Raw genomic sequence first — 11,692 nt, 5'->3', positions numbered from 1 at the left:
CACCTGCTGACAGCCAGCCAATCGGCGTTCACCGCGGGACTTCCGCCAGCCAGGAAACGCTGCCAACCACAGACACGCAGGGGACGTCCGTGACGCGCACAAAGCATTAACCAATCAACAGGCAGCTCCCTCACTCGACAGCCAATCAGTCACTGCACCCTTAGTAGCCATCTTTGACAAGGGAAAATACGCATTTGAATTGCCCTGAAATTTTTAATACGCAGTCTAACAAATCTTCTTCATTCCATAAAATAGTTGGCATTTAGTGCAGCTTTTAAGGTAAAAGATCAACTACATGGGAGAACGAATTGCCCTTATTAAAAATGGCGGAGATGTTAGTCAGTCGGTGATACGTGACGCTACGGAGGTTGGGTTGGAATAGCCAACCAGCTTCCAGGTGAGTGGTTCCGCTCTCCAATCAGAGCGCTCCCACCTTGATCTGTCAAGCGGCCAACTTTCCCTGCACTATATAACCCCAGAGAAGGGGTCTGAAGTCCGCAGCAGACGTCACGGTGGCCGAACGAAGATTTGCCTGGCCTCTTCTGAACGGTATTTTAGTCTATAGCCTGGGGTGGTGGTAGGGTTAGGTGTGACGTCACGTGACAGGTGGTGACTCAGACACAAGAGGATGGGGCGTGCAGCACAGAGGTGCCCTGTGAAGTCCGGGGGGTGGGATGTTCAAAGCTGGCAACTCACATTGCAATCTGATGGTACAATATCTGTGCAATCTTATTTAGATCTACCAAAAAGTATGCAATCATTATATTTCTGTCTGTGACCCCACGGGGGAGATTTTTCTTCACTTCCTGTTCCAGGCCAAGAAATGAAGTGATCATTTTCCACCTGGGAAAGAGCAAATAACAATATGGGCTCTTGTACATAGCTGCTTGTGGCTGTACAAAGTAAATTCCAGAGTACTTTCTATCTGTGTGGAAGCAGTGGTCTCTCTTTAGAGATCCAACCTGCCCCATGGTGAGGCGGACCTATAGCTCCCCAATCAGCAAAGCTCATCCTCTCTGCTGATTGGAAAGCTCTGAGTCTAAATCGGCAGGGGGAGTGTCAAACCTCTGCAGAGAGACCACTGTTTCCATGCAGAGAGCAAGGGCCCTTCTCTGCAGCATTCTGGCAGGGGACAGGCTTCTCTATTCAATCTGTGGCTGCTTTCTGAATAAAACAAACTGGAAGACTTTCTACAGGTTTACTTTTAATGCTCCCAGGATGTATTTGGCTGATTGGGCATTCAAGGGAGACTCCACCTTTAAAAATAAATAAATAATAATGATTAGAACAAATTTGCATTTATTATAATTTTTTTTTTGCATTGGAGCCAGTAAAGCATTGCAGCCGTGATCAGTGGATCAAGGGTGCTATGGTCTGGCTCAGTGACGTCACAAGGGTGGTGTGGGGGGGTGCAGCCCACACCCGGGTGACACCAAAATGACTGACGGTCTTTTTGGTGTCACCCCCTTCCCTCTCTGAAAAGTCTGGCACTTGGTCAAGGACCGAGAAGCTCAGGAGAGAGGAGGGACCTGGCGGCATACCTTATCCCGCTGGGTGACGTCCCCTCTTTTCTCTGCCGGCGTCCATCACCAAGATGGCTGCTGGCAGTTAACAGCGGTACTGCGTGTGATGTCACTGCGGGGTGTCACCTGGTACCTGCACCAGGTGTCACCCCCCTCGGGGTGCCTCTGGTCCGGCTCCTCCCTTCCATGCCTTTACCAAGGGTTAACCCGAACCCTAACATTGCACTGCTGGGGGTCTAATTATTATTATTATTACATAGTATTTATATAGCGCCAACAGTGTGCGCAGCGCTTTACAATGTAAGGAAGACATTACAATACAATTCAAGACAAGATGGTAAGAAGGGCCCTGCCCGTGAGGGCTTACAATCTGAAAGAATCTAATCAATAAATCACGTGTCTCATTTTCCAGGGATCGGGGAGCCCCGAGGTGGATGGACCATGAAGGTGAAGGTCATCTCCGTCCTGGACGACAACTACATGTATCTGATTATAGAAGAGCGCACAAAGGACGCTATTGCAGTTGACGCATCTGTTTCTAAAAAGGTAACTTGAGGCTTTTCTTGGCTTCCAGCAGGTTTTGCATTTCATTACCACAGTCTATTGGAATGGAAAACTTGCTTGAAGCAAGTCAGAAGAAAGGCAACTGCAGGTAAAAAAACACCTGTCATTGAATTCTGAAGGATCTCAGAAGCACCTCAGAGTGCGCAAAGACGAAACCTCATTGAACAAAAAAAGTGTGCATGAAATACAAAAATGTGCTCTAGGGTGTGTCAACTGGTACATCTCCCGAAGAGATAGGGCCCTTCCCTGACCCTCCCAGGATGCAAGGTTCCCGACGGGTAAGGCACGTGTGTCCACCTGGCCTGAAACCAGGCAGACTCATTCCTCATGGTCCGCTGAAGGTTGGGGGCTCAACTAGGTTGGGGGCTCTCCTGAAAAGAGACTCCCAAGTTCAGGGAGGGAAGGAACCTGATGGTCACACATCCTCCCCCTAGACTTCAGAGTGGGCCCAAAGACCCGCACCCTCTGTCCTGTGGAGTGGAAAACACGCATGAAAACTGCACAGACAAGTGGATACAAATTAAAATAAGTGCCAATGTGCAAGACAATGGCCAGGCCTTGCAGCTTAGTATAACATTTCCCTGGAGCCTGAAGCCTGTGACACACTCCATGCAAAGCCGTGCAGAGCGAAGCGAAGCTGTCCAGTATGTAGCTTTGCATGCAGTATGTGAGCTGAGTGCAGGCACATGATTGACTGCACCTTCAGCCAATTGGCTCGTGCGTAACAACCGGCCAGACGTCTCATGCTGACGCGTGGGTTTATACGTGCAAGCTCAGCTACGCGAGCTCTCGCAAGCTGACGTGCCGGGTAGAAAATTTAATGACGCACTGCTCCTGAAGGCAACGCGCCACTGCGCTGCTTCGCGTGCAGTGTGCCACAGCCTTTAGCCAAAAGTCCTAGCCCAAGAGGCAAGGTGCGGAAAAACGCTGTTGGGTCCGAAACTCAGAGTGCTACTCGGGCTCCCCCAGGGCGTCACTCCCAGGGGGGCGCTTGACATCATAGGCTCCCTGGCTTCCCAGCCAATGACCAGACCAGGTAGTCCCATTCAAATCAGGAGGAATCCTGGACACAAGGGAAGTACTCCTGACACCCCCACCCCCCACTCTTGCGTGAGTGGATGCTACTTTTGGTTTCCTTCTCACGACCAGAACCCTTTGGGACCCCCATCATCTCAGGCAGGATACTCTGCAGCCAGCCATTCCTATTACAAGACCAGAACAGCAGCACGTTTCCCCTGAACACTGATGAGAACAGATATTACACTTGATCTTAGCCAACACCTCAAACTGATGTCACTGACACAAGCGAAAAGCCCAACAACACAGATCCTAACAAATCTAAAAGCTAGTGTGGTTTTTGGTTTTATTCTCTCTTGTAAACAACCGGACACGTGAGGTGGGTTGAAAGGAACCAACTGATCCCCTACTTAAAGGGACAAAGTCAAAAATCTTTTTCCCTCCCCCGAATGTTAATTAAAGCACTTACCTTTTAAATGATGTTTCTTAATCCGACCTTCTTGTTTCCTGTCCTTTTCATCTCTCCCTCCAGCGCTGCGGCGGGTCTCCGATCCAGCACTGACTCCTCTGTCCTTGCTGGCACTTCCTGTCCCACGGTGTCTGCATGCGGGTGCACGCGTCCATAAACTTACCTTGTGTCTCTCCTCGTGTCCCGGCTAAAAATGTGAACTAGGCATGCTCCCGCCCCAAGATGCTTTGCGGCCGCCCGAGAATTTTCACATTTTCGGATGGGAGCACGCGGTCGAAGTATTAACCCTTTTCAAAGCGTTTTTTTTTTTTTACACTTTTTGCATATATCTACTGCTTGCTAGCCAAATACCGGAGGGTTTAATAACCCTTTAATAAGTAAGAAACACAGTAGAAGCTTCTTAAAAAATGTATTTGTAGATCTCAGTTCCATCACAGATCCAAGAAATGAGAGGGTTTGTTCCTCATTTTAGGATAGTGGGTGGAGCCGTTCAGATCATTCCTTTTATGCTCCTTTGCCACCAACTACACATCTAGAACTTCTGGTGTATAGTACAGATGCAGCCGAATATTCTGGGCACAAGTGGACCAAAACTTCCAAACCTGCTGCTGTTGTAGTAAACCATAGTGACAAATATGATGTATTAGGAAATTGTACTTGTAGCATTCCCCTTCTTGTGTTGCCTCCTTCTTGTTGGTAGAGTTACTGGTTATATAAATTTTAAGCTGACCATACACTACATGAATTTAAAGAAGAACTTCAGGCAAATAAAAAATGACTACCCCACACTGTAAGGGTTAACTGCTCATTTTGTCTAGGGGGCTCACAGTTGTTTTACTTCCCTGATCCTGGCTCCTGCAGACTTTAGCACTCGCCTCTCTCCCCTCTTCTCTGGCTGTGAAATATCCCTCGGCGTCCTCATGTTTAATGGGCCTGCATTAAGGTCCCCACACACCTTGCGATAATCGTACGATAATGGCGGGAAAATGTAAGGTCGCACGACTTTAAACTTACGAACCCGCCGAGCATCGTACGAGCCCGTTCGGCATTGCGGTCATCGGAAGCCCGCCCCTCGGGGGGTGCGGCTTGCGATCATCGCAAGTACGATCTGCCTGTCCAAGATGGGCAGATCGTACGTTTTTTTTTTTAAGTACCTTACAACCATCGCAAGACAGAAGTCTTGCGATGGTTGTAAGGTGTGTGCCCAGCATAAGACGCGTTAGCAATTCTGAGAGCGTCTGAGTGCAGAGGAGAGGAAGCTGCCGGAGCTGGTCTAGCAACTCAGAGGGAGCCAGGATCAGGTAAGTAATTATGCTTTATAAAGCAAAATGAGCACTTAACCCTTTTAGAGCAGGAGATGCCTCACTGCAAGGGTAGTTTTTTTTTTTTTTTTTTAGCCAAGAGTTCTTCTTTAAGCTGAATCAGTCAAAACCTGAGTTGTGAGTGGCCCTGTTGTCACCATCCACCGGCTGAATGAGAGAAATTTGAACCACGTGTGGCTGGCTTTACAAATGACCCAGTACAGGGCAGGCTCTGACAGTAAAACCTTCCTGTTTCAGCTGCTAGATATTGTGCGGAAAGAAGATGCCAATCTGAAAGCCATCCTGACCACACACCACCACCTGTGAGTACAGCTCAGACCGCTATCTGGTTTGATACATGTGCAATGTCAGCTGGGAGATGGAGGGTAGCATAAAGTCCCTCTAAAAGCTGGCCACCCACCTTAAGATTTTCTATGGTCAGATGGAAGAAGTGCAAAAGATTCTTCCATCTACGCTAAACTGTGTGGATGGAGGAATCTCCCACCAGGCCAAGCTTCAGTATCTTGCTAAGCGACCCCGCTGGCTCTCAAAATACCGGAACAATCTGATTGGATGCCGGCATTGTTCAGGTATTTTGAGAGCCAGCCGGGTGAACTAGCAAGATACTGAAGCTTGGCCCAGCGGGAGATTCCGCCATTCACACAGTTTAGTGTAGATGGAGGAGTCTGTTGCACTTTTTCCATCTGACCGCAGAAAACCTATAGGTCTATGGCCAGCTTTACTGTGGGCCCAGGAGCAGTTGCACCCTCTGTAGTTTTAACTGCAGAAACCTTGTGTAAATGAACAGATAACTGGCTGACCCGCCATGTTCTCTTTTTGCAGCGATCATTCCCGGGGGAACGCAGATCTCGTACAGCAATTCCCTGACTTGCCTGTGTATGGTGCTGATGACCGGATAGGAGGTCTAACTCACAAACTTATTCACAACCAGGTGCTAAAGGTAAAACTTTTAGGATTAGAGGAAGGGTGCTGTCTAGTGATATCCTAAAATCCTGCAATATATTATTAACTATAAACTGACCATACAAGGTGAATCTGCTTGGTACCCATAGCAAAGAATCTGTCGTCTCATAGTCCATTTCTAGAAAGTCGTCATTATGGTTCGGTACACCTCTCCTATAGTTCATTCTTTTACCATAGTTATGAATGGGGAAGTGGAAATCTCCTGCCTTATTGGTTACTCGGAGGGTCCCCACCACCCACACCCTACTTTTAAACCGTTTGTCAGACTGATGTCTACAAATAATTTTTTTTTATCTCTTTGGGAGCTACTGTATGTAATGTTATCCGTGGGTGGTGCAGGTGAAATTTGGAAATGCAGCTCCCATTAAAGCCTGGAAGCTGTAGTATGGAGCTGGGTTGCTGACAAGTAAGATATTTATCTCTGACATATTCAGTGGTGTAGAGGTCCAGTGGCTATGACCATTGGTCTGGGTCTTTACTGCCAAATGCTTACTTTAAGAATGAGGCGGTGGTGACAAAATCCAGGAATGTCCACAGGAGTTCCATATGCTTGGTCATGTGATCTTATACTTGCACCAACCGAAAGTGGCTTCCATATGCAGCTCTGCTCTAGGATACATTAGCACCACCTTTCTACTTGGCATTCTCCTTTATAGAAGGCGGGCACAGGCATGGGGACCAAACCAGGGGTTGCGCCAGGGCATCAGTCTACACCACTGGAAACACTCTATAGATAAAGGCCATATTGTGCTTCTGCTTTGCTTTTGGAAATAAAAACCCGGTTCAAGGAGAAATCTTATGTAGAGTGACTACTGCAGAGTTTTACTTAAGCTGTCTACACCCGTCATGGCATTTCCTTACCAGCATCCTTCATTTGATTGCAGATGTTTATCTTTTCAGTTCGGAGACATTAACGTCAGATGCCTCTTCACCCCGTGCCACACGACGGGCCACTTCTGCTTCTATATGTGGGAAGATGGCTGCCCTGACGCTCCTGCGCTATTCTCAGGTAACACCTATTAGATGAACACATGTCATGCTTGATGAACTTTCTTATCAAAAACGGCTTTTAAATCAGGCAATGCCTTGCTTTCTCTAAACTGCACCCATAATCCCGAACCGATCCTGAGACAAATACAAAGGCTGACACCGTTATCCTCCTTCAAAAAATGCTGCGTGCCTGGCCTTGTCTGGTCTCAATATTTCAAGTCCCTGACCTGTAGGAAGTATGCAGTCAGAGGAAAGTTAGACCTGGACTGCATACGTGTTTCTCATAAGCTACTTAAAATGTTAAAGCCTTTAGGCCCCTTTTTAGATAGGCGGTCCGATCAGATCCACTTGTCAGTTTTTTAGGTGGACCTGATCGGATGCCCAACATTGGTCTCTTGGCAGCCAGATCTATACGGACGGGATAACCCCTGTCTCCAGCTAGGTTTGGAAAAACAAAAGGAACGGTGTTCTGTTTTATCTGACCTGATCATGCCGGATTGGGGGTAATCTGATGTAAATGGAGACATGTCCACTTGCATCCGACTCCCCATAGACAAACATGTTTTCACTTCGATCGCAAGATGGAGGGAAAAAAAAACTGGACGGACACGGATGTCACATTGGTGAGGTCCAATCCGTACTGCTCCGCTCTGGAGGGGATCTATGCACGGATCTCCTCCTGATCAAATAGTGTGAAAGGGGCCTAAATCCAAAATGGAAACAAATGCACTCTAGTCAACTTCTCAGCTTACATATTTTCTTTGTACAGTGTTGTTATGGTAAATGCTTCTAAAGGTGGCTCTGTGATGAGAAAAGTGAGGGGGCTGCCATTAGGGTTGCCACCTTTTCTTCAAGCAAAACCCGAACACTCTAGTGACACGCGGACATTTTTGTGGCGTGTTCATGTGTAAATAGCACCACCCATTCATATGTAAATATAACAAGTGAGACTAGTTACAGTGGAGGGCCAGTAGCCCCTATCTTAAGTTTGGTTCTCCCTCTCTGCCTGACATCTTGTATCCGGGTTTCTGCTTCCATGAAACCCGGACACAGCATTCAAAACCCGGACTGTCCAGGTGAATTCTGGACAGGTGGCCACCCTAGCTGCCATTGTAGTCTGGCCATTACTAGTGTAATTATTTGTTTGGTCACAGCCCCTAATATAAATGCTGCGACTGAAATTCAGAATTCTTTATTGCTTTGCTTATTACTGATCAGTTACTCCAAGAAGCAATGGATCCATTATCTGACCCCTATATCACTGCTGAACTCTGTAGTGACGTAGGGCTCAGAGGAAGGAACTAAAAATCCACATGCATCTGTACATAAAAAAGCAACCATGGACACTCATGGTGTATATGTGTATACCCCCCTCAGTCTCTCTCCTCCTCCCCCCCCCTGTGCTTTTCCAATGCAACACATACTCCCCTATAATTTGCTATCCCAATATTTAGCTAATGGCGGGAAAGGAAAATACCTGGTACTTCGGTGGTGAAGCTTGACCATTGGCCAAGAATTGTCACATTGGGCTGGAGAGGGTTCTCTGACCCAAATAAGCTCTGAGTCGAGCTACTCTTAGCTTACACATGCTCTCTGTGGCAGTATAGATCAGAGGATTTCTCAGACGGGTGTGCTTTCTTTCATCTTCATAGTTGTAAACAAGACGCCTTCAAGTATTTGGGGCTCTTCTGCTGGTTGTAAAGACCAGTTAGTCTCTGGACCAAGGAGGAGGATTGCTTCATTCCCTACTGCCTGCTAGGTGGAAAGGAAAACCTCTTTAAGCAAAATATACATAAATGCCATCTTCCTGCTTTCTTCCCCAGGTGACACGCTGTTTGTCGGCGGTTGTGGGCAGTTCTTTGAAGGGACAGCCGAGCAAATGTACAAAAATTTGCTGGAAACGCTCAGCTCTCTGCCTCCTGAAACGGTACACCAATAACTTCTACTATTATTTCCTCGAACTTTTAACACACACATTTTGGGGAAATGGTTTTTTGGGTAGCATGTAAAAGATATCGCTATGTACATTGCAAGCATTTTAGAAAATGTTATTGTAGATCCATACCTGCTTTTGTAGGTAGAAGAGAAGGAACCATCCTTTTTCTATTTCAAATTTGTTTTCTTCAATTGTTTGCATAGATACCAGCCTGTGCAGACAGTATGGCCATTTGCTGATTCAGCAGAATCTACAGACAGTTTAACTCTGCAGAAACGCACAGATATTAAATCCAACATAATTTTAATTCAGTGAAGTGCAGTACAAAGAATGCTTTTTAGTCGTTTGAGGTGTAAGAAGACAATTACTTTCCTAAGTCCCATCTCTACAATGAAAGTAAAACTAAACTGGGCAAGTGGAAGGGAGCAGGGCGTGTCTAGCTAGACTGTACTAACTAGCACCAAACAGGAGGAGGCAACAGAGGAACATGCCAAGGGCACAAAAGAAACCGGCTGCTATGGCAGCGCACTCCCAGCTGGTATCGGTAGATAATATTAATATAATAAAAATATTAATGCAATGCATTTTTAATAACAATAAAACTACATACATTTGTGGCATACAACAGCCATTTGTGCCATAGTTGCAAGGGAGATTTTTTTTTTTTGCCAGTGATAGAAAGTTGTGGATGGCTGCAGGATGAAGTTGAAAGTTGGAGACGCTGTCAGTTGCCCCAGGCAAAAGTGACAGCATCTCCAAATAGTTGCCCCCATTCCCAGCAATCTACACCCAAACTTCTATGTTCCATTCTGCAGGAGTCCACCCTAAGCTTCAGTGTCCGATGCTATTGAGCTTACCCAGGTGGATGGTGTTACTGCCTTTCCCATGTGGCAATCAGAACACTGTCACTTAGGGGTGGTCATTTGCTTTCCCTGTACCTGGAATGGAGTGGGGAGGCTGCAAAGGAATGTGAATGAGTGAGTAAACCTTGCTGAGTGTGGACTCTCTGGATTCACTGTCACTCTGCCCTGATTAGGCAAAATGATGGGATCGCTTTAACTTTTAATAACAACGGTTCCATGATCACTTGTAAATTTGCATAGGTTATCAGTTTTAATTAGGGATGCACCGATACCACTTTTTTAAGACCGAGTACCGATACTTTTGATCAAGTACTCGCAGATACCAATTACCGATACTTTTTCTTAAAGGGACAGGTCACATTTTTTCTAAAGCAATACAAACTAATGCTTTAAGGTCCCTTTCTTAATATTATGATTCATGAGATGACGAGGGAGCATGACGCTGGCTTCCCGGCCAATCAGAATGCCGGGCGCTGCGTCATTACACGGCGCCCGGCTTCCGGGAAGCCGGGCAGCGTGTCATTGCACGCTACCCGGCTTCCTGATTGGCCGGGAAGTCGGCTCCATGTTCTCTCATCACAAGTGACGAGAGAGCATGGAGCCATTTCCTGGCCAATCAGGAAGCCCGGCTTCCTGATACAGGAAGTACTTGTGCTAGGTATCGGAGCATTTGGGCGAGTACGAGTACTCACCCAAATACTCGGTATCGGCAGCGATACTAGTATCGGTGCATCCCTAGTTTTAATTATAGTTTTCTTTTCATTGTATAAATATATTATAAACTGTGAATTCTTTTGATTTTGTACTTGTTTAATTAGAAGAAAAATAGACCCTTTTATATGAAATAGTAAAATGTCACGTTTGGCTGCCATTCTTCTGCAGAAAGTGTTCTGTGGCCATGAATACACTGTGAGGAACCTGAAGTTTGCACTAAAAGTGGAACCAGATAATGAACATGTGAAGGAGAAGCTGGCCTGGGCCAAGGTGGGTGTCACACTCGATATCGTCATGTGGGCCAATATGGACCCTCTGAAGTTTTACACATCCTTGGTTATCACCAAGGTGGATGTTCACCTCCGAATTTTTTTTTATATAGCTCGGTCAGTGCAACCTACAAGGAATTTCAAATGCAAGTGCAGGCAGTTAGTGCTGAGTGCTGAATAGGTGCCGTGTGCAGTTATGTGGCAGGAAGCCTATGAGCTTATTATATGTACCTACAGGTCTCACTTCCATCACGAAACTGCAGTATGCAACTTGGAATAGATGACATCTGCCCAAAGGGGATCAACGATAGATCATCTAGCCCCTCTCCTAATTATATTTGTATAGATATTTGCAGTCTAAAATCAAAGGTACAAATTGGGGGCTTTGCTTTCTAGGCTCGAGATGAATATGACATTCCCACTGTCCCTTCCAGCCTGGAGGAAGAGTTCCTGTATAACCCGTTTATGAGAGTGGGGTGAGACGCACTGCAAAAATGGAATGTGTTTAGTTCTGACACGGGTTGATCCATACTTGTGTTTACTGTGCAAGACCTCTCTTCTCTGTCTGCTGCTGTGCCTCGGGATTGGGGGAACCTGAAGCACCCAGGAAGGTAAAACAGATTTGTGTAGGCAATGACTGAAGCTTATCTTTAGCTCTTCACTGCCAGCACAGGCTCACTATAAAAGAAAAGTTGCCATCCCAGGTTCAGGTCCTTTTGGCCTGACCACCGGTGACCCATCCCATGGGATGACTAAACCTAGAGGTCAGCCTGCATTTTGGATTATGCGGATAGAGTAAGCATGCATCAAGTCCATCCCTTTGCATCTTAACCTAATCCAAACCTACAGCTGCATTGCCTTGCTTTTTGCTCTCGTGTTTTATAGTGGAGATGGCACAGCAATCCTGTAGACTGAGAATGTCCTCTCCGCTCTGTAGACTGAGAAAATCTGTTGCCTGTAGACTTAGACCAGGGGTGCCCACAAGGTCGATCGCGATCTACCAGTCGATCGCGTAGCGATCACTGGTAGATCGCACTGTCCTCTCCTCCCGCCGCTTCTCTG

At 46.5% G+C, this 11,692-nt stretch overlaps 1 protein-coding gene across 1 annotated transcript in view; it reads left to right on the top strand.

The window, feature by feature from the left end:
• The first annotated feature begins 1,936 nt into the window (after positions 1-1,936).
• The window catches only part of LOC108790865 (hydroxyacylglutathione hydrolase-like protein), an 11,952-nt gene continuing 2,196 nt past the window's right edge, over positions 1,937-11,692 (top strand). Inside the window, exons 1-7 of the mRNA XM_018561223.1 lie at positions 1,937-2,069; positions 5,133-5,197; positions 5,718-5,835; positions 6,759-6,867; positions 8,672-8,775; positions 10,530-10,631; positions 11,027-11,106. Of these exons, the coding sequence (XP_018416725.1) occupies positions 1,965-2,069; positions 5,133-5,197; positions 5,718-5,835; positions 6,759-6,867; positions 8,672-8,775; positions 10,530-10,631; positions 11,027-11,106 (683 nt within the window). The 5' untranslated portion in view covers positions 1,937-1,964. The remainder of the gene's footprint in view (positions 2,070-5,132; positions 5,198-5,717; positions 5,836-6,758; positions 6,868-8,671; positions 8,776-10,529; positions 10,632-11,026; positions 11,107-11,692) is intronic.

Source organism: Nanorana parkeri, unplaced genomic scaffold (assembly GCF_000935625.1).
Source record: "Nanorana parkeri isolate BGI_ZX_2015 unplaced genomic scaffold, ASM93562v1 scaffold508, whole genome shotgun sequence".
NCBI classification, from domain to species: domain Eukaryota; kingdom Metazoa; phylum Chordata; class Amphibia; order Anura; family Dicroglossidae; genus Nanorana; species Nanorana parkeri.
This window is presented reverse-complemented; position numbering and strand designations above follow the sequence as displayed.